Source organism: Leptosomus discolor, chromosome 1 (genome assembly GCF_034619465.1).
Source record: "Leptosomus discolor isolate bLepDis1 chromosome 1, bLepDis1.hap2, whole genome shotgun sequence".
NCBI classification, from domain to species: domain Eukaryota; kingdom Metazoa; phylum Chordata; class Aves; order Leptosomiformes; family Leptosomidae; genus Leptosomus; species Leptosomus discolor.
Genome location: NC_141391.1, coordinates 105,983,376 through 106,006,896, shown reverse-complemented (window position 1 = coordinate 106,006,896; position 23,521 = coordinate 105,983,376). Strand labels below are relative to the sequence as shown.

General features: G+C 41.3%; 1 protein-coding gene across 1 annotated transcript; it reads left to right on the top strand.

Moving 5' to 3' along the window:
* The first annotated feature begins 719 nt into the window (after window positions 1-719).
* On the top strand, window positions 720-23,240 carry JAM2 (junctional adhesion molecule 2). Its single transcript, XM_009947595.2, has 10 exons — window positions 720-798; window positions 4,541-4,606; window positions 8,980-9,093; window positions 10,310-10,462; window positions 12,285-12,490; window positions 13,922-14,024; window positions 15,619-15,726; window positions 16,518-16,533; window positions 17,427-17,460; window positions 23,208-23,240. The coding sequence occupies exons 1-10, from the start codon at window positions 720-722 to the stop codon at window positions 23,238-23,240; spliced, it is 912 nt and encodes a 303-aa protein (XP_009945897.2).
* The last annotated feature ends 281 nt before the right edge of the window (window positions 23,241-23,521 follow it).

Below are 23,521 nucleotides of genomic sequence, written 5' to 3'. Positions count from 1 at the left end.
TAAAAGTCAAAAGCTAATTTTCTTTCCATATATCTAAATAGAGCTTAATAGATTAAAAGGAAAATTACTTAATGACCTTTAAGGCTTTATTCTAGACCAAGCTTGGACAAAACCAAGGAGTTGGGCTCTGTGTGGATATGCAGGAGTAATGGTTACTTTGGGAGGCGCTGGAGAAGCAGTTCCCTCCTGTGGTTTCAATAGGGCGTGTAGGGAGGTTAATTTTGGTGGGATTTTTTCTTTCTTTTTTTTTAAAGTCCAACAGGAAAGTTTCCTTTCTTGATGGGGTGGAAAAAATTTCCAAGTGCTATTTGTAATGCAAATATTTTTTTACTATTTCAGTATTCTAAGGGTACATAAATGGCATTGCTGGAATTGTCTTCTTATTTATTTTTGTATTATAAACTTCTGCTGTAGCTATTTTGGGGTAACACAAAGGTGATGATGAAATTAAAACATTAAGGACAGGACAGTCACACACAAACTTGGATCTTTTGGTAATGGGCACATTTTTATTCACTTTATGTTGCCAGGTGTGAAGCTGTATTCTCTTAGAAACAACGAATGTCAGACATATGTTTGGAAGGGGGGAAGGGGATGGTGAGATGCCTAGAAAGCAGCAACTCTGGAAAGTAATACAGGGGTACGGGGTGCAGGTGTCCAGATGCTGGTAGGGGACTCTGGGGCAGTTCCAGCCATCTCCGACCGACCCCCCACAGGGCATGGCTGAGCCCTGCAGCCATGATGGCGATGGTGGCGCCTCTCCGGGGGGAGGGAGGGAGGGCAAAGCGCTGCCCGGCAGTATGGGATGAGGGGCAAGGGTGAGGAAAAGCGCTGTGAGCCCCGCGGGGAGAGGGGGGGAGGGAATCCCCTGCAGTCCCATGGAGAAACTGTGGTGGAGCGGGTGTTGCCCTGCAGCCCATGGAGGACCACACTGGAGTGGATTTCCACACTGCAACCTGTGGAGGATCCCACACCGGAGCAAGTGGATAAGATTTGAAGGAAGCTGAAGGGAGTGGAGGATCCATGCTGGAGCAGGCTCCTGACAGTAACTGCGGCCTGTAGAGAGGAGCCTACTCTGGAGCAGGGGAAAAGCGTGGGGAGGAAGGAGCAGCAGAAAGGAGCTGTTATGGGTTGACCACAACCCTCATTCCCCACAACCCCTGCACTTACTCTATTTTTAATTTTCAATAAACTTAATTAACTTTCCCTAAGTTGAGTCTGTTTTGCCTGTGGTGGTAATTGCTGAGTGATGTCCCTGCCTTTCTTTTGACCCATGAGGTTTTATTTTTATTTTCTCCTCCACTGTGTTGAGGAGTGGAAGTGAGAGAGTGGCTGGGTGGCATCTGGCAGCTGGCCTAGGTCAACCCACCATAACAGGATACAGAGAATGAGTAACAGAACTTTTGCTACAGTGCTGGGGACTCAGGTACTTGTTCTGACTGTCGCTCCATGACTCAGAGGCAATGTGTGGCAGAGTCTCTTAAAATAGGTGAGGCAGGTACTTGAAATTAGATTCATTCTAACCGAAATAGTTTAGCACTCCAACAAACATTAGTAAACTGCAGATTTGGATGTTGGTCAAACAAAACTAATACTACACAACCAACTTAAGAATTCCTAAGTTTTAGAACGATGACCCAAAATGTGCATATCACTCGCCTAAAAGATGACTGGGCATTCAACCCCAGGTAGTTTCCTTAGGAGGCATCCCAACCTAAGGGGAGAGTCTCTCACTGTAGACTCACTGCTCCGAGGAGGTCTGACTCCATTTGCTCTCCAGCAGGGCTCCATTTATACACTAGTTGAGTCTGATCTATGGCCATATATGGTCAGCAGTCTAGAAACTTCTTTTAACCAAGGTATTTCACTGTCTGAGGGCCTTGTCTATTACTGAAGGGCCTGGCCTTTCCTATCACTCCACCAAGGTGTGTAGGTGACCACAGTCACCATGAGGCTGGCAGCTCAACCTCTAAACCATGGCTTTGAGTTTTAATTCTTTCCTTTCAGTGGTTGAGAAGCTTTGCCTTTATTGGGGCAGGTGCACCTGCCGTAAAATGGTTATAAATACTGAAAAAAATGCAATCTGTATTTTTAAAGGATGCTGAAAAAACCTAGAAAATTATAGAAGCAAAGGGCTGTAGGAACAGTTTGGACGGAGAATTTGCTCTGTAGTGCCAGACTTGAACAGTAAGGAATGATCTTTAATTGAGAAGAAAATCATGATGGTGTATGGGCCCAGTGCTGTTTAATATCTTCACCAATGACATAGACAGCAGGATTGAGTGCACCTTCAGCAAGTTTGCAGATGACACCAAGCTGAGTTGACATGCCTGAGGGATGGGATGCCATCCAGAGGGACTCAGACAAGCTTGAGAAGTGGGCCTGTGTGAACCTCATTAGATTCAACAAGGCCAAGTGCAAAATCCTGCACCTAGGTCTGGTCAGTCCTCAGTATCAATACAGGCTGGGGGATGAGGGGATTGAGAGCAGCCCTGCAGAGAAGGAGTTGGGTGTCCTGGTGGATGAAAAGCTGGACATGAGCCAGCAATGTGCACTCACAGCCCAGAAGGTCAACTGAATCCTATACTGCATCAAAGGAATTGTGGACAGCAGGTCAAGGGAGGTGATTCTCCCCCTCTACTCTGCTCTGGTAAGATGCCACCTGCATTCAGCTCTGGAGCCCTTAGCACAAGAAAGACATGGACCTATTGGAGCAAGTCCAGAGGAAGGCCACAAAAATGATCAGAGGGGTGGAACACCTTTCCTGTGAGGACAGGCTGAAAAAGTTGGGGTTGTTCGGCCTAGAGAAGGCTCCAAGGAGACCTTATTGTGGCCTTTTACTACTTAAAGAGGACTTCTAAGAAAGATGGGGGCAATCTTTTTAGTAGGACCTGTTGCGATAGGACAAGGAGTAATGGTTTTAATCTAAAATAGGATAGATTTAGACTAGATAAAAGGAAGAGTTTTTTTTTTTTCACAATGAGGGTGGTGAAACACTGGAACAGGTTGCCCAGAGAGGTAGTGGAAGCCCCATCGCTGGAAACATTCAAGGTCAGGTTGGACGGGGCTCTGAGCAACCTGATCTACCTAAAAATGTCACTAACCATTGCAGGGTGGGTTGGACTAGATGACCTTTAAACCTTCCAACCCAAACGATTCTATGATGGTACCTTCATACAAAGAAAATGGCATTCTAACTCAGAGCTGTGAGAACCCATAGCTGAAAGCCCAAATGGACTCATTCAAGTGAGAAATGCAGCGCACACTTCAACAGAAGTTATCAATTGTCAGCAGAAAACAGTATTAATCTGTTCATGTCTTTAGATCAAGACTGGACATCCACCTGCTAGACTGTGTGCAACTCTTCTTCCATTAGTCAGGGAAAAGGGAAATTAAGTCTTTGGGGATGAACAAAGGAGGTCTGTGTGCATGAGAGAGGCAAATAGCAAGATTAGACTAAAAGGAGTAAACCAAAACTAGTTTCTGTCAGTCCAAAGAACATTATGCTCTTCAACAAGCTGTATTGCTAAATATTGTTGATGGGGAGAGGGGCTCAATTCATACCCTCTGTAGCAATTGTTCAATTGGCTGATGTGGATGGAGGAAATGGACTGCATTAGGAGCGTCTATGCTGTCTTCAAAACTGGTCCTAAACCCAAGGTAACTTGAGATGCTTTTTGGGGAAAAAAAAAAAAGTTAATGTAAACCTGTGTGAAGAAGTGTATTTAGCTGTACTTAAGCACTTGGGAGACTCGTGGCCTGCCATGGAGTAATCAGAATAACTGTGACCAACTCTTGGGCCTTGCAGGAACACTTCTGAATTGTGAGGGAACATGGTGGAGTCCTTTCCTGGGAGGAGAGCAGCTCTTAAAAGAGGATGTATAGTGAGGTGCAATGGGGGAGGAGGTAGCTGGGTGGGGGTTGATGTAGGGGCAGTGATTATTTCACCTGTTCTCACTGGAATTTCAGTATTCTCAATAGAAGAGATATCCAAGAATGTATGGGGTTTACTTTTCTCTCTTTGATAGAAGACTATAGAAATGTTGACTAATGTTTTGCTTCTCATTCAACTAGAATTTGAGGTAACTGCCCATTACTGCACACATTTTTTTTACACTGTAGAAGCTGTACATGGTATTCTTCAGTAATCATGCCTGCCTTGTAATAGGAATACAACGGAAAATACTTACGGATTAATACAAGTCTCCTCAATTAGAAACAGACTGAGACATTACCCTAGTATATGCCTACTGTTTATATAGAATTTGTCACGTGTAAATATTATCATGCTATTGTAAAAGAGAAATATTACTAATTTTTACAGGTGCCAGGGCATGGAAAGGAAAAGATTAATTGTTCAAGGCCACCCACATGACCAGCCCTGGTCTAGCTCTTAGTCCCGTTCTCTCTCTAGTAGACAGCATCTAATCGGTCCACTGTAAGGAGGTCTTGAAAATACTGCTTGTAGCTGCTGAAGCACATGTGGAATTACAAGTGTTTATTACTGAATTGTCTTTTTTTTTTTCCTGTCTCCCTGCAGATCGTAAAGTGTCTGGAATTTCCATTGAAACAGATAACAAAAACGTAAAAGCAGAGGAGTTTAAAGGTACAGTATGGGCATTGCTGTGATTATTTTTAATATATACACAATGCATGCAAACTGTATGCAGAAGCTCTGCAGCTGTTAAGATTGTCTTTCTGTTTCCTGAGGGTTCCTGCTCCTATTGTCTACATTGACTCCTGGTGTAATCTTGGTCTTGACTGCATTTTCTCTTACTTGATGTGGGGTTGGACTAGACACTCCCTAGAGGTCCTTTACAACCTCACCTGTTCTGTGATTCTGTGACTTATTGGTCAGTCCTGGTAGCTCACTCTATAACTGCTGCCTAGTTTCCTTCCACACAAAACGATGGGAACTGACAGAAAGGAATGCATTAATTATCTTACAAGACAGAGAAGTGAGGAACTAGAGAGAGAACAAGTGTAAGTCAGCTAATTGTCAGTAAATTTAATGGCTACTTCTAATTGTCAGTAACTGTAATGGCTATTTATGTATTTATATATGTGTATGTCATATGTAAAATGGTAAATGACTTCCAATAACGTGCTAGATAAGTTAAGGAGGCAGGGAGGAAAACCTGATGTTTGCTGGGAAGACAACAAAGGGATCCTAGTAGTGTCTATGTGGGATTTGTGGGTTATGTGGGGTTTTTTTTTGTTTGTTTGTTTTGTTGGTTTTTGCATTTGATTAGAATGGAGAGAGATGGGAATTCAGGAACTGAAAGAACTATTTGCTGAGCTTTAGGATGTATTAATCTGAGGTGATACGTATTTTGGAGGTCTCTAAAGCTGTCAGCTGGGCTGCCAAGTATTCTTGTCACTTTTGGGGAAGGAAAAATTAGTACATTTAGAGCTCAGGACAAGCAAGAGGAGAGAGAAGCTCTTCAGGTAATATTAAAGTTTGATTAGGTTCTATCTTTTTATATGGTATATGGCTTACATTTTGTTCTTTTGTTATTTGTATGATAGAGTGAGATTAGTTTAACATAGCTCAGATGCTGTGCTGAGTTCCTTTTTGTGTAGCAGTACTAAGGGAACGGCAGGGGCTGATAGACGTAGCTATTCAACTGAATGCAGCTGATCTGAAATGCATTTTTCTTTTCTCCTCCAACTCCTACTACTGTAGAGGAGGGTGTTCAGTCACTGGAACAGACTCCCCAGGGAAGTGATCAAGGTACCAAGCCTGTCAGAGTTCAAGGAGCGTCTGGACGACACTCTTAGTCATACGGTTTAGTTTTAGGCAGTCCTGAGAGGAGCAGGGAGTTGGACTCGATAATCCTTATAGGTCCCTTCCGACTTGAGATATTCTGTGATTCTATAATGAAATTGTAGCCTCCAGACCAGATGTAAATCCAAATTAAACATTGTCTGGACCTCTCCAAGATCCCAGAAGGTTTTTTCCAGGCCTGGCAGAGCCTGTGCTGATGCACAGCATCCCGTGGGCCTACTTTAATGGAAGTCAAGTAGGCCTGTTCTGGAAAATACCTCTCACTTACTCCATTAGTATTGGAAAAAGCGGTAGAGGGGAACTATAACTAAGGAGGGTTTTATTATGCTGTCCCTGCTCTGTGTGCACTCCCTTTCCTCCGTTCCGCTCCCTTTCTCTGAATAAGATCAGTGGGAGGGCATCAATGCTAGCTTTTTCTGAAACAAAAAAATGTGGCATACAAGTAAGGGTTGGCTTATTCAAGATGGAGGTGACTTGTTCAGCTGAGAACACTTCAGCTGAGCTGTCTCTGTGTCAACTAATACAGACCAGCTCATGAGACCAGCCAACTATCACAAGGTCAGTAGCAAAAGAAAGCTGAGCTTGAATGATGGTTTTTCTTTGTTAGAAGGATACAAAAACAAAATGGAAAGGAAACTTTAACAAATCTTAAGATTCAGGAAGTCTCCACCCATCCACTCAACCTGAAGTCAGGAACCTCGGGCTTCCTGAGTGCACAGCATGTTTTCCAAAGTGGCCAGTGCGTGTAACATGTTTCTGGAAAAGAATGCTGCCTCAATTTTTCTTTAAAGTCTGGGCATTTTTTTCCCTATGAGAGATAACCAAGGCTACCAGTCTGGCCCCTTGGAAGCTTTTTCTTTCTCTACAGACCAGACCTTGGAAATCAGACTGTAAAGGGTGAGTGGGCAGATCTCTCAGTAGCTCTTTATTGCCCTTCAGCCTTGTTTGCTGAGACTGGAAGTGAGGCTACCAGTTAATGCAGATTGACGGTATGTTTGAGCAGTGGATGTTTGTCTCCTGAAAGCTAGACAGGCATTGCTGAAACTATAAAGGCTTTTGATCCTTGATACTCTGGCCTGTATTGGAAAATGAGCAACCTAAAGGTGGGAAGATCAATATTGTATTTGTTTCTTTTACAGAAGTTTCTAACAGATACTAAATTGTACTTTATTAATAGATTTGGAGCCAGTCAGATGTGTGGTTGGATTCTTTCCTCTGATGTTGTCTACCAACAATTCTTATTAATACCTTGACTTAGGAGATATTTACTGGGGAAAAAAAATTATGTATGTTTCGGCATGCTGTTCCACAGAGAATGGAAGTACTGAAACACTGAGTTTGTCCCAATAACTCGCCTATGCAGTTTGTCATGTCTTCTCTCTCTCTTTAGTTCCCCCATAATAACTATAGGCTTGACCATAGACCACAATTACTGTGATGCAAGCTATGTATTCGTGATGATATATGCTGATGCGCTGCTGTGAGGAAGGAAAAAAGAACAGTTTAGCTCCCAGTATGACCTGTTCCTCATTAGGAGCATCAATTTTTGTTTGTTTCCTACCCAGTTATGGCAACTTTAGCAATAATCAGTAACTCTTGAAGTCTCAGCTTCTCTGTGAAATTTGATTGGTGTTGCCCACTATACATAAGTCAGGGAAACTTGAGTAGACAGACAGAAAAGTGAATAATTGTATGAACTGTTTTTTCTTGAGAACTCAATTAGAATAAGAGGTAATTGCCAAGGGGTGTTATGAGCAGCATCTGCCACCACTAGTGCCAGGGGCCTGAGAGTTCCTTCTCCTGGCCAGTGGAGCCCAGCCCAGTGCACCTGGAGACCTGCGGGTCTTTGTCGCAGGCTGATGGACACAGCTGCTGCTTTCCTGTTTGCAGGTTCAACCAGTAGCAAAGTTGTGTGCATGTCCCAGGGATCCACGCGTGTGTGTGCACACCCACACATACGCACCATACAGGCTGCCACAGACAAGGTACTGCCTTCAACAGTGCCCACGTATAACACTGCCTGGGCTCACATAAAGCATTAAGTATAGACAACTGAGCCTCCTTCCTCCTCCCTGGCTGGCGGAGATCGGAGTTCGGTGGTGAAAGCCCTCACACAACACTCTAGATTCACAAGCACATGCATGTTCTTGGTTCCCCTCAGTACCAGCACAGCCCCTCTGCCCATCCACTACCCCTGCCCTACTCACCAGCTCGCTCAGCTTGAGGTTTGCTAATGAATTACACACACACCCCCCAGGCACGCTAAGTTTAGGGAAGATACAAACATTGCACACACATCACACACCTGCACTCCCAGAAGCCAGCACCACTAGCCCAGGGGTGCCTACACCCCCATGTGACCCCAGCTGCTGGCTCTAAATTTACGCAAGCGACCCCTCTCTGTCCCGATCTACTCACCAACACACAGTCCCAACATCTCTGGCCCCTCCAACTACTGATGCAGAGACCCTCACTTGCTCCAGTTGCCCACACCGCAGTCCCATCAGTTTGTTTGGAGACTGATGGCCTTTGTCATCATCTCTGTTAGTCCCTGTCTGTCATGTTTGTATCTCTCTGGTTTTGTTTGTTGCTGCCCCTTTACATATTATCATCTTTGCACTGAAAAGGTACTTGATTGGGAAGCCTTAACAAAGCAGACTCTCACCTTACACAAACCCTTACAATAGCCAGTGTGAAATTGTAATTAAATACATAAGTTACTTAGGAGACTATTTAACCATCTTACTGGTATGTTTTCCATCTGCATTAGGTTATAAATTTAAACAGTTAAACTACTGATACTGAATTCAGAATGGTAATTCACAAAATACTGTTGATGACAGGGTCAGAGTGTTTAATGGTGGTCTGCTCACTGACAAAAATATTTAAACCTAAAATGAGTGTAGTAATACAGGATCTTTGCCCATCTAACATGGGAATATCTAGCTGCAACATCTGAAGTTTGATCCAAAGGCCACTGAAGTATGGGAAAATTACTAGCTTCTGTTTCCCCATTGTGTGTGTGTAAATCTGGAGAAGGTCTGATGGAATCACTTTGAGAAGTACATCTGGCACTTGCTGACTGCTCAAGTTCTTTTGAAGGGGGAATATTAATTTCATGGAGCCTGAATGTGTACCAAGCACAATGCTAAAGTCTCTTATTTTCCCTTTTGCATTTTTTTTTCGTCTAGAGGCTATTCTTAGTTGCAAGCACAAATTTTCAAAAGGGATGAGTTTAAGAATAGAATGGAAGAAAATCCAATCTCAAGGAGTCTCATTTGTCTACTACAATGGTGAATTTACAGGTACAGTACTACAAACTTAGACTGATGGTTTAACATGTCATTCTTTAGCATAGATATCAACTCTTTCTTGGGGAATAACGTTAGGAAAATGACGGAAAGAGAATGCTCTTGACTCTCCATACTGAACAGCTGTCCTTTTGAGGAAAAGAATTCTTCCCCGGGGGAAAAAAAGCATTTCTTAATAAAATTGTCAATGATTAGTTACCTTTTAAATGAAGATAAATATAATAAAAGTCAGGGCTAAGAAAAATGGCACTGCACATTCCTTGACATTTTTCAAAAATTAAATTACATTCAGATACAAACTCACCAGAACTACGGCAAGCTTTGCACTTCTATAAAGAGGTTTCTGAGGCCTCCTGTAGAGCTGGAGGCTTAGATATGAATAATGCAGTGATTTCTGTATACATAAAATATAAACTCAGCTGTATATTTTAAATTATTCGTATTCTTTTCAGAAGTGGAATTTCTGTTTATATGTTCTGAAAAGAACTTACCTCAGCTTTATGTGTTGAAGAAAATACGGGACTCTGGTACCTTGTACACAATAAAAGAAGGTTGAGAAGTAAAATAAAAGCACAGCTATTTTGTTAGTTTGTAGACCTTGCAAGATGTGCTGGTGTTGTTGATGAACTTGTTTTTTTCTGCATAGATTTAATTTAGAGAAACACTGGAACCCATGGTTCTGTGTGTGCATGTAACTTCAATTTCGTAACAAGCTGTAGAATGAAAAAAACCCTTCTTGTAAAAAGTGTGATGGCAATATCTTTGCTAAATCCATCAAGTTTTTCTTGGTAAGTTAAAATGTCAAATACTTTGCTGTGGTCTCGCTCACAATTCTTTCTGTAAGGTAATTAAGTTAGTGATTGCCATCCCTCTAGTGGAAAATGATGTCTTTTTTGTCACCTGACTACTGCTATACATGTTTTCCTGAAATATCTGCAGAAAAAAAAGCATTCCATCATCCAGCTAGAAAATGTATGACAGGTGTAGGTTTTTTTGAACTGAGGGGTTTTTTGGGATAAATGCACAAGTTGTGGAAGTTTTTTACTGTCTCGGGAGGAGGATTACATATTGGTCCTTGGTGACAGATGACTAACATCGAACAAATGAGCAATAGTTCATAAATCGTATGTGATTTCAGAACAAGCCAAGGAGACGTAGACATTTGGTATAAGCAAAGAGCAGAAACCTCTCTGTCTGTTCTCCTTTAAAGGTGATCTTCGAGGCCGAGCAGAGATGCTGAATACAGGAATTCGTATTAGAAATGTGACTAGAAAGGATTCTGGGACCTACCGCTGTGAAATCAGTGCAAAGAGCGAAGAGGGGCAACGCCTGGGAGAGGCTACTATTACTCTCACAGTATTGGGTACAAACTTAATTACTTTGGCTTCTGTAGAGAAATTGTATGATTGCAAGGGGTGTTGAAGGTAGGGTTGTCCGTATTGTGTGCGGCTGCTGGGGTTTTGGGTCTTCTTTGGGCTGGGTTTATAAACAGACGTGCACATGCACATTCTACAACATACTTCACAAAAGGGCTTTTCAAAATGCACACTTGCATTAGAAGGGAATATAACTAGGGTTTTGTTGATATAAATGTGTGTTTCAGTTCTCAAAACTTAGCAAGAATGCTGATTTATATAATGGTGAAACTTCCATTTCTACTAAAACTGGAGTCACTCAGTGGCTGAGAGTCTGGATAAGCTGATCATGGTGTTTGGCACTGGAAAGTCAGCATCTGTCAACATTTATCAAATACTCCTAAGCAGCAGTTCATTCCAATATGCTACAGTCTCCTCCTGTTTTTGGAAGGAGAAACTGCTGCAGTGTCTGTGCAATGCCAGCCAGAGAGCTAGCTATCTGTGGACTTTATTTACAGGAGAGATGGTGTTGGCTTTGGGGGGTGGTTGTTCTTTGTGGTTTTTTGTTCGTTTTCTTTCCCATTTGGGGAAAGGAGGGAAAAGTGAATACTGAGCACATTCTTCTTACTTTTCCCTGTATTTTTCCCAGTGGATGAGTGGTAGAGGTTGGTAGTTTTCTTCTTTTCTCCATATAGGGAGAAAAGAAAATGTTTGCTTTTGTAATTTCTATACAAAAATAATTGACCTTTTAAAATCATAAATAAAGTCTCAAAGTCCTTCATAAAGGATGATTAATTCATGCACTTCTGATTAGCTCCAGCAATGAGGTAACCCCACTTATTCCTTCTCTCTTCCACTCTCTCAACAGCTTTCCTCTTTTAGATGTGGCTTCTTAATTTAAAGTTGAAACCTTAGAGCCCAAAGGAGTGTGTGTTTGTGGCTTGCTCACAAACCTTTCTGAAAGTTAATGTGAATTAGTATTTCACTGGGTTTTCTTTATTTTTTGCTTTTTATTTTAAAATCAGCCAAGAAAAATCTATGAATACTTGTTAAGGTGTCACTTGTGCTTTTAATGTTCCATGCATGCCTCTTCACCCTTCATTTTCCTCTACACAGGTTCAAGTTACAAAAAAAAACAAAAAAAAAACAAAAAAAAACAAAACAGGTTTCTTTTCTGTTCATGTAATAAAAATTGGAAAACAGATGTTCATCTTCATGGCAGAAGGAACAATCAGTTCTCCTGCATCTGTGTGTGGGAATGTTTGGTTTTAATTTAAACTGAAATTTAGTAGCCAATTGCTTTTAGTCCTCAGCCTGGGACTTACACAATGGCTGTGATGATGGCCAGTCTTGGTAATTCTTTCTCACAATCATTTTTCAAAAACCAGTTGACTTAATACAAAAAATCTTTTCCTCTTCCTCATTTCTGTTTTTAAATGCTGGGGCAGGGAAGGGGGGCGTGGCCGGACTACAGATTCCCTGAGTTATCCCTCCTCTATCTGTGAGCAGGAGGCCACATACAAGAAACAAGGTGAAACAAACTGTCTGGGGTTAGATGAGAGTGTATAGATTGGAGACAGGATGACCCAGCATGTGGTGGGGGAGACTAGGAGCAAGCCTCTTGCTTCCATTTTTAGCAACTCACGAATTTTACTGTGTTCTCCAGTAGCAGGACCCTGCCTTCAACCCCTTCTCCAGCACCTCATTTCATTAATGTGGTAGTTTCTGAGCACATACACAAGTGTTCATCTCCTCACCAGTGACTGTCAATCTATTGCCACGTAGACAATACTGATAAGACTGTGTAACAAGTGCAATTCCGTTGTCCAGTTGCTCCGACTACTCCGGTGTGTGAGGTACCCAGCTCCGCAATGACGGGAACAGTAGTGGAACTGAGCTGTAAGGAGACTGAGGGGTCTCCTCCATCTGAGTACCAGTGGTACAAGAACGGTGTTGCCTTACTGGAAAAGACAGGCACAGGCAGTGCCAGAGCAGCAAACATAACTTACACCATGAATAAGAAGTCTGGCACTCTGGTAAGTGTTATAACCAACTCTGTTATAACCAGCTATCAGGAAGACCAAATTTACTCTTTAGTACAGTGATGCACAGGGGTCTTAATCCAAAAACGCCTAAGGTCTTTGTCTGAGATCAATGTCATGCTGAAATACGTGCTAACAAATGTAGAGGGTGGTTTCTGCCTCAGACCAATGACAAGCCATAGATGTTGAGTGATACAACAGACAAATGGGGTGAGCTGCAAGGCTGCAGTAATGGTAAATGAGCAGAAGCTAGAAAATACATGACAAATTACACCTTGTCAGTTAGCTGGTGCCAGGTGAGAGTGATCTCTCTGTATGTCAACAGAGTTTGATAGTACCTTAAAGTCTGCAATAGCAACTTCACACACTCCGGTGGGAGTGTAGCACTAAGGGCAGTCCAACATCTGGGCAATCCAATGGCATTTACAAGTTCCAGTTCCTTGTGAAGTCAGTGGGAATGAGTTGGGGCTGTAAGTAAGCTTAGTGGGTTCTTTTTTTAGTCCTAGTTTGTTTTGTGGGTCTTTTTCCCCCCTTAGAACTGGCCGTCTCTTTCTCATCCCTCCCCCGTTAGCTGATCCTTCTAAAAAAATTGATATATACTAAGATGCATTGTCAGCTGAGATCTTTCAGAAGTAAAGAGTTGTTCCAGGAACACCCTACCCTTGTGCGTGATCAAACATGGAAATTGAAACGTGACTAAGCATTCAGAGGTGCTGTGGATCTTTCAGCACACCATGGAAATTAGGTGGACTACTCTAAATTGCTAACCACTTCTGAAAATCTTAGTTTTAAAGCATGGGATATATTAAAGGGAAAAATGTTAACAAGTCTAATGATTAAAAAAATAAATACAGAGAAACACTGGAATCAAGGTCAGTCTCTGTCCATCTCTTGCTTCCTCATTTTCATTTTTACAGTACTGGTATTTGATAAATAGTTTAGCATTTCTCTATTGGAAGAAAAGAGAAAGTGCCATTTCTGCAGGGAGGAACCCACAAACTTTCTGTGGGAAATATTTTTTGTAGTACATGATTGGGGTTTTTAAATTTTGGTGGTGGTGGATTTTTGGTAAAATGAACAAATTGTTCTGATTTCAGGTATTCTGAAATTAGAGCATGTGTAAGAAAGTGCCTTTCATTGGAAAGTACCAATCCTTGTAGATACACTCCATCTAGTTAACGTGTTCATCTAAAAGACCCTCTTAGACCAGAAGCTGAAGGACCAGGGAATGAGACTAGGGAAGTGAATTATGAGGCCAGACTGGACCAGTATTTCTCACTTTCTTTCAGGTTTTTTTTTGTTTTAAAAAAAAAACCTGTTGACATGTTAAAATTTCTGTCCCACAGGAAATTGTTTGGGTTTTTTTTTTTTGTTTTGTTGGGGTTTTTTTCCATTCTGATAACTGTTTTGGACTCTCTTTAACAGCTATTTAACACAGTTACAAAGAATGACACTGGAGAGTATTTCTGTGAAGCCTCCAATGGGGTTGGATTATCTCAGAAATGCTCAGTGAAGCGAATGCAAGTCGGTATGTGTCAAAGAAAATAAGGGTGGAAAACAGTCTTGCAATAGGAGTTATTTTATTGCGTGATGCCAGTGAGAAGCTAAGACCAGGCTGAATCCTATCTTTTTGTTTGATTATGGCTCTTTGGGGGAGGAATAATAATGAGTTCCTTATATGTAGTTGCTGTGGCTACTTAAAGCATTCCTTTCCTACAGCACGAACATCTCTCACTGTGTTTCACAGAAAAGCAGCTACTTTAGTACCTCAAAATTATTGCAGTAGCCAGCCTTTAGGTTACTACGCACTGAACTTCACAGAACAGCAGTATCCATATGAGGGCCTTCAGAATGCTTTTGTGGAAGGTGTACAGGATAGTATGCCAGTCCACTGGGTTCTTTTCTTTATGAAAAGCCTCCCTTTTGAGATGCATTCATGTGAGATCTTAATGTAACAGATCAGAAATTTAACTGAATGCCTCATTTATACCTGCCAAAGGAACACTGAAGAAATCGGTGTATCTTAAAAAAGCAACAAAAAAAATCCTGCTGTCTGTTTCCTCTTTTTAGTTGCGCAGCATATGTGAAGTGTAACATCGGTTAGCTAATAAAGAATTTAGCAAAGGCTGAAGGGGCGGAGTCTATAATAACCCAAAATGTATGAATCTTTTTGCAAAATACAAAACTAGGTCTTGCAGATGTGATAGGAAAGCCAATGGTAACAAATCCTAACAAACACTGCACAGAAGTCCATGTCCAAGTATTCCATAAAGTAATTGTCTGGTGCTTTCTTAGAAGTTAGCTGAAAATCACTGTATTACAGCTTTTAATGCTTTCCAGGTTGATTATAAGCAAGTGTTCCACAAATTACCAAGGCAGAATCCCTCTATTGTAGAAATACTCACCAAAGTTCTAAATTGCTGTCAACCAATGCACAAAAATTGATAGGCTTGGGGGTAAAATTCCCAACCATACATTAATGTATGTTTGAAGTCAGGATCCAAATAAGTAATTGGATATATAACAAAACCCTATGAAAATGTTTCTGCTTGTTGATGTTTTTGTTTTCCCTAAAATGGATGATTGCTGAAGCTTTTAGTGATTTTATCAGGAAGTGGGCGTGAATCATTACCTTCAAAAGAAAAATGGCTAGATGTTTCTGTAGCCCAGTGTAGAGTTTAACGTCAGACTTCTGGGCTAAAATATTTTTTGGCCTTTATTGTGTTGAATTTTAAAAGCCTCGATGTTTAAAAATAAAAAACTGGTTTAAGACTTTTAAAGATTTCAAGGTATTTTCCCTTAGAGACTTATGACCTGCATAATACTTATTGGGGAGAGGTGTAATGAGGAGTATGTATCCCTTGACCCCTCTTACTCTTTCCTTACTTTTGACCCAAACTAAGCAGTTGAAGTGTATCAAGCACTGCTGATACTGTGGCTGTGATACAGTAGTGCTTTTGGACTGCTTGTCTACATCGAAGTGTTCCTAATTAACTTATGCAGCTTGGGCCAAAGACCACTTACAGATAGAAAAGGTGCCTGTAGTAATTAAGGGAAAAAAAAATCCAGCCAATGGAAATTTCTACAACTTACAACATTGGGCTCATGTTTTATAATTACAGATGACCTTAATGTAAGCGGTATCATCGCGGCTGTAGTGCTTGTGGCTCTGGTAATGTCACTGTGTGGCCTTGGAGTATTTTATGCCCAGAAAAAGGGCTACTTTTCAAGTAAGTAAAATAAAATTACTCCTTTCTTGTGTCAAAAAAATAAATGTTTGTACTTCTGCTGACAGTAGCATGTCCTCCTTTTCATGAAGGCTCTAACTCCATGGTGCTAAAGCTAGAGAGCATTACAACAGCAGCTTTTTTGTGCAGACATTTTCATTCTGCCAACTTGTACTGCAAAAGATACTTCAAGAATGACACGGAGACGTTTGTGTAGTTGATAAGGCTACCAGACAGCGATCTAGGGAGAGCAATGAGCCGAACCCTGGTTCCTGGAGCCTCTCTGCTCTAGTTTTGAGAGGGAACGGCAAAGAAAGGCACCATAAAAACAAGCCCTGCAAGTTCACTTTTAGCCTAAAGGTCTGAGCGCTGAAGTTTGGAAACTAAATCAACTGGCTCCCTCTTCTGGGTCGTGGCGAAAGTGCGCGGGGAGAAAGTTTGCTTGTAAGGATGGCTGCAAAAAGCTCGACGCCAAGCAACCCTCCCCGTAGCGTTTCCATTAGCGCCTGTAGAGCTCAGCACAGAAGAAGGGATGCCGAATGTCGGGGTCTGAGAAGGTCCGGTCACCGACAGGAACGGGTTAACGGAGCTGCTGTTAGAGTTCACGTTCACTTGGAAGTTCATTGACCTTTGAAAGCAGCCTAATCTCTTTCTGTTTAAAGAAAAGAGACGTTTGGCTCAGCAACTCCTGAAACTGAAGAGCTGAATAAGCTATGAATAACCATTTCAAACAACTTAAAATCAGCTGACGAAACTGTTCTTGTGCTAATTTTTTTTCTTTTTTTCTTTTTCAGAGGAAAGCTCTTCCCAGTAAGTATCTTGATGCAAGTGGTATGCAAATCACTGCAAACTTCATTTACACTTCTGATGATTTAGTAACTGTGATGATTGTTTAAGGCTTTTCTTATGTGTTTCTTGTACTGTGGCTTTTTTGAACACTGGAAAAAATACTGATCCTACACACCAGCTGGTTCCCTTAATTAGAACCAGTTTGCTGGTCAGAAAACGAATTAAGCGTTACTACTGTGATAAATGTGCAGAGATGTGCCTTTTTACATAGTTACGGTTTGCATGCCTTACTCAGCTACAGTCATGCATTTGTCTCTTCTTCAAACCAGACAAAAGATGAGCAGAGCCAAATTGAACTGTCCTCATATCCATGTCAGATACAGATTATTTCAGGAAATGTTTTGTAAAAATATGTCTGGTCTACTCCTTTGGTAAGGATTTGTTTCATGCACTTAAATTTCTTAGTAGCAAGTCAGAATTCCTCACGCTATTTTAGTGCTCCCACACAAGGCTAAAATTGTGTGCTTCATTGGAGGCTCACCTCCAATTAATTTTTTTCTTTTAAAAGTTGATCTTAGCACTTCTAGGTAATAACAGGTAGAAAAGAAAAATACAAATGTTACTTTAAAATACTGTGTGATTTATACCGGCCATGAACTAGACAAAAAGCGTAACTGGAAGACTTGAAAAGACAAGCTAGGGAATGCAATTTGACAGTGGTTCATGATATAATGACAGCTATCTAAAAGCATTCAATGGATTTGTTATTGTAACTTTTTTCTAAGAGAGGAAAAAACCCTAAGGATTGCTGGAAGTCTGGAAAAATTCATTCATAAATAAGGTTCTCAAAGGGTTAAAATTAAGACCAGAAAAGTCACTATTTAACCTATGTTCCTTTCCTGTTCTCTTAACAGAAAGATGACCAACTATCAATCTACGAGTGAAAAGGCAAGTATTTTGCATTCAGTTGTGTGTTTAAAAAGTTCTAGATGTCTTTAAAATTGCTTAAATCTGTGGTGGTTTTGCCCACATACACACCCCCCCCACACACACATACACCTGCCAAACCACACATGCCACCAATACCTGGAGATGCTGATAAAGTGAAGTTTTCTACTTTTGTAAGAATTTTGGTTTTGCTAACATTTGAATTAGGGGTCGTGAAACTATGTGAGACTTTGGGTCACAAACCTCTGCATAGCCTCTTTGCTGATGAAAGAGGAATGTACAGAAACTGCAGGAACCCAGGAACATCAGGAGCTCCCTCAAAGCTACCTGTATATACCAGACATTAAGGAGACATCGAGGAGATGCCTAGCAAACATCTGAACGACTGATTGTTACAGGAGGCTGCATCAGAAAAGGGGCCCTGGCTTGTGCTCAAGAAGGAGGATTCAACTAGAGGACATTGTGAGGAAGGCTACAGACAACCACTAGAGATCCTCAAAGACCGCCGACCCCCTTTAGTTCTGCTTGATAGAGCATGCGCAAGGGGGAAGGAACTTACGTAAAACCAGAGAGTTATTGATATGATAATTTGGTAACAATGCCTTATCTCCTTATCTCGGTTTGCATTTATAGCTTCCCATTACTCAGTCTCCAGTACCACACAACTACAGCACCTTGCTCCATACTTTGCCGTCTTTTTCTTTACCACACTAACCAGATTTTTACCTGGTTGTCTTTTACCTACTTCTTCCTCACTTCACTGCTCTATTAGCTTCTTTCATTCTTTTTCTTTCCCATTTTCATGATTATTTTCCCTCTATCAGATAAATAAAGAGGTAACACCCTTACACTATTTGGCAATATCATCTCTATACTGTCTATTTAATGATGCCATTTCTTGTGAAGACTTCCACTCTGTCGTGCCTGTACATCTCAGTTAATCAAGGAAGCTAACTCAGACACAGTCCAAGGCAGCAGTGAAAGAAAGATTGGGCCTTAATTCCTCAAAGATAAACACGGGTCAAAAGGCTTAACTAAATATGGGAGCTAAACTTACTACTTTTTGCCCCTTCCTCATTGAGAGGGCTCAAGGGCTTTAACTGAATGTACATTGCTCCAGTTTTTCAGATTGGTGCAAAACCAATGGAGGTTCAACTAAAGCTTCAACTAGGAACAACTTAATTTTGTTGAATTCCTTTCTTGAGCACAAGCCAGGGCCCCTTTTCTGATGCAAGCTCTTGTTTGTTCTGAGGTTTGCTAGGCATCTCCTTGGCATCCCCGTAACATCTGGCATGTGCAGATAGCTTTGTCTCCTTAATGACTCCTTGAATCTGGAGCTTTGTCTCCTTGATGTCTCCTTGAATTTGGAGCTTTGTCTCCTTGATGTCTATCTGGTATGTACAGGTAGCTTTGAGGGAGCTCCTGCTGTTTCTGGGTTCCTGCAGTTTCAGTACATTCCTCTTTCATCAGCAAACAGACTACGCAGAGTTTCATGAGCCAAAGTTTCAGTTTCACAACCCCTAATTCAAATGTTAGCAAAACTAAAATTCATACAAAAGTAGAAAACTTCACTTCATCATTTACCCCCTTTGAGACTTATTAGAACCCATAAGTTCTCGTAAGTCTCATTCCCAATGGTTATGAGGATGAATACTCGCTTTTTTTTACAAGATCATAACAGTTGTAATATTTGAGTGATCAAACACATAGTAATTATTACAAAGATTGTAAAAATTCCAATCACAACCAGTTGCTTCACCCATGAAAGATTTGGTAACCAGCTAGTCAGCCAGGACCAGTCTACCCTTCAGTTATTTTAGAGTTGTCAGATAGGTTAAAGCCTTCAATGGTTCATCACTCCAGGTTTTCCTGGCTGAAAGGGATGGACTGGCTATTCCCACTGGTATTCTCTGATGAAGGTACCTGTTAAGGGAGAGAAGAACTTTTCCCAAAGACATCATGTATTCTTTTGCAGCGTGTCTCCCTAAAATGTGTTCATTTCCCATTCCTTGAGATTGCGGAGTTTGGTAAGGCCTGCCATACAGTATTTCAAAGGGGCTAATCTTATCCCCAGATCTAACAGTTATTCTTAACAGAGCCAAAGGTAGTGCATCTGGCCATTTTAGTTGAGTTTCTTGACAAATTTTACTCATTTGCCTTTTTATAGTTTGATTCATTCTTTCTACTTGCCCACTTGACGAGGTCTCCATGGGGTATGTAAATCTCATTTAATCCCCATTGCATTAGCTAATGATTGTATTACGTTAGCCACAAAATGAGGACCCCTATCTGATGACTTCCATTGGTATTCCAAATTGACATATTTCTTTCAGTAAAATCCTCACTACCTCTCTGGCTGGATTGGTGCGACAGGGGAAGGCTTCTGGCCAACCTGAAAAAGTATCTATTTATAATACCAAATTAATACCAAAAGGTACCAGTATCCATCCTGCCTGGGAAGTTCTGACAGTCATTCCTACATAGATAGCGAAAGTTTTGTCAATGCTTCTATTCCCCAATGTGTTTCTGCATGGGGTTTCTCAATAATTCTCTCCTTACTGCTTCTGGAAGTATTATTCTTTGGTCAGAAGTTATTCACCACACTTTCCCATTCTTTCCAGCTTGTGTCACCTTTGCCAGCTGATCATCCTGTTGTAATTTCTTACATTTTTCTGGCCACAAACTCAGCACCTTTTCTTCCGCCACCTGTTTTGTGACTATGTCTATGTTTCCAAATTGGTGGGCTTTACAATGCGTTATAGCCACTTGCTTTGGTAACTGTACAGCCTCTAATAGTCTTCCAATCAATTGCCCATATTTGACTGGGGTTCCTTGGGCTGTTCGTAAACCTCTTTCTTTCCATATTGCTCCATGAGCGTGGACTACACCAAAAGTGTATTTCGCCACATATTGCAATAAAGTCACAGATGCATTGTTTTCCTTCCACCCCTCTAGTCCTTTCACAAGCTGATTTCCAAAAAGAGTTGGGCTATTTTTAAAACCCAGAGGGAGTACAGTCCAGCATAATTGAGTCTTTCTTCCAGTTGTGGGGTTTTCCCATTCAAAAGCAGTAATTCCTGATGCTTCTTTTCCAGAGGAATGCAAAAGAAGGCATCTTTTAAATCCAGCACTGTAAACCACTCATCAGTATCTCTAATAGTCATTAACAGTGTATTCGGGTTTGCAGCAGTAGGGTGTACATCCTGAGTTATTTGGTTAATAGCGCTCAGATCTTGTACCAGGCGATATTCATTCGCATGGGGTTTCTTTACAGAGGGAAAGGGAGTATTACGTTCTGATTGACATTCCCACAAATTTTGTATTAGAGGTTCCAACCCTTTTCTCGCCTCCAATTTTATAGGGTATTGTTTTCATCTTACTGGCTTTGATCCATGTTTCATTTCAGTGTTTACCGGTTCCATGGCTTTTGACCTCCCAGGCACTCCAGACGCCCCCACGAGGGGGTTAACAGCATTCAACACCTCTTCGGGAATCTCTGAGACATCTGCTCTGCCTCCTTGCTCTAACAAACTTGCACGTCCAGCGCTTTTTCTTCTGGTATTTGCACATGAATACCATCCAATATTGTCATTTAATTTACTTAATAAATCCCTTCCCAACAGTGGCATAGGACAATTTGGTGCGTATAAAAATTTGCGCATATAAGTTTGAGAGCCGAATCCACATTTAATGGGATGGAAGAAGGGCCTTGCTTCCCTTCCTCCGGTGGCACCAATAATTGAAAACTTCTGATCACTTAATTTGCCCTTACATGTATTTAAAACTGAACAAGTTGCTCCTGTGTCTACTAAAAAATTCCACAGTTTCATTTTCCAACCTCAAGGTGACCAGGGGTTCCGTTAGGGATGCTTTCGAGTCCTCCTCTGGTCCCCTTCAATCTGAATCTTGTCCCAAAGTAATTCAGCAACCCTAGGATTTTCCTGCCTCCTAGGAAGAGGTCTCTGAAAACGATTTTGTGGACATTCTTATTTCCAGTGTCCCTGTTGTTTACACATTACACATTGATCTCTCTCTCAAGGAGCAGGGAGTTTCCAAAGTTTGCACAGCTTTCTCTGGGTCCTCTCTACAGGTCCCACACATTTCCTTCCAAGCTTGCAAATCAGCCACAGAAAAAGGAACTTTAACCCATACCAGCTCCCTCACTGGTCCTACAGGTTATCTGAGAAGAGCCTGCAGCGCAGCCCCCACTGCCTTGTCCTTCCTGCAATTGGGCTGTAAGGTTCATTCTCTAAATCCTGTCTTTCATCAGCATTACCAGGTCTGTCCTCTGGTCTATGGGGAGCAACCAAAAATTCCAACACCTTCTTCCTCCTTATAGTTATTGCACCGTTTCCCAGTACTACATGCAGAACAGCATCACTTTAAACGGCTATATCTTGCATCCTCCTTTTCTAATGACAACACGTTAGCATCTTTAGTTACCAGTCCACAATCCCTTCATGCCTTACAATCATTTCTCAAAGCAAAAACCAAATCAATATATGGTATTTCATTTCGTTTTCCTTCCCGCCTACAGCATCACATCGATTACAAAATAGTATTCTAATTCATGGTCTCATTCTTTGGCCACTTTTCCTCATCTTTCAACACATACACTGGCCACCACTGATCACAATATTCAATTAGTTTCTTTTGAGTTAACGGATTTCCCCCAAACTTATTCCAGTGTGGCGATATACATCCCAAGGGGGAAGCCTTTGTTATCTCCCCTTCTGTGGAAGAAGTAACATTACCTGTTATACCAAACTGCACCAAATTACCTGCTCTGGTTGTCACAGTACAAACGCAAGTAATACCCAGCAGCTGCAACACCAAAACCAATCCTTAATCCACCTGTGTGTGCTCCAAAAATCACAACGTATTTGGGGATTTATTTCCAATTATTTCAATATCTTGAGTGATATCTCTACTTGCAGCTTCAGCAAATTACTCACCGCCCACTAGGAAAAAACTCTGGAAAGTCCCCAGAAAATTATCCAGTGCGCGCTGGAGTTCCCATCGTGAGTCCCAGCGGCGAGAAGAAACAGACGAAGTCAAAAGTATCAGTGTCCCATCTGGGTCACCGAAACTGTTACCTGAAATAAGGACTCTTCGAAACTATCAGAGTTTAGAGAGGAGATACTGCTTTATTCGGGCCCAGGTGCTAGGGGTATTTCACCACAAAGCTAGCACACCCTCGGACACCTTTGTATCCAAGTTCCCAACACCTTCAGCCCCTTTAACCACAATTCCTCTCCTCCTGGGGGCTAACATTAAGTCCAAATTCACTATCTATCGTTTAAGGCTGCATTAGTAGCCTTAAGAGCTCGCTGAATGTCACCCATTTCTTTAATCAGAGCAGAATGTACTGCATAGCATAAGCTTATTCCTTCACCTGGTATGCAGGTAAGAAACTTACTGAGGCCAACTACCTGGTTGCTCTGGGTGGGAAGGAGCAAACTTAGAAGAGCTGCGGTATCTGTTGATCAGTATGAATGCACTTATGAATGAGATGCTTAACAGAGCTGTTTGATACTTGTATTTTTAAATAGGTTATTGCTTCTAGTCTGTGTAGCGGTGTGTTCAGTAGACTTCCCTTTCCAGAAAAGGGTAAACGTTAGCTGACAGTGCTTCAGGCACGCTTCTTTTCGATCTTGATGCCTTTGCTTCTTCTGAAATGTACAGTAAATGTTAATCTGGTTAAAATCTTTAAACTATTACTTATGTAACCTTGTTTGCTTCTTTAGGATTTCAAGCATACCAAGTCCTTTGTTATTTAGAAGATTTCAGCCTCTGTGAGGGACATCAAATGACTAATTGTTATACAAAAACATCAAAGGGATCTACCTGTAAATACTGTTTCCATGTACTACATGCCGAAGATAGACACTGCCAGTGCTTAGATCTAGTTAACCTGTCTGTGATTGCTTTTTAAAAAACCAAAACCTCAAAAAAACCTTAAAGATAGAACTAAACTGAATATACAAGTCAATTTGTGTGAAGACTTTGTGTTTTGTTCATGTTGTCCTGTCGGACAACAAGCTCAATATGAGTGAACAGT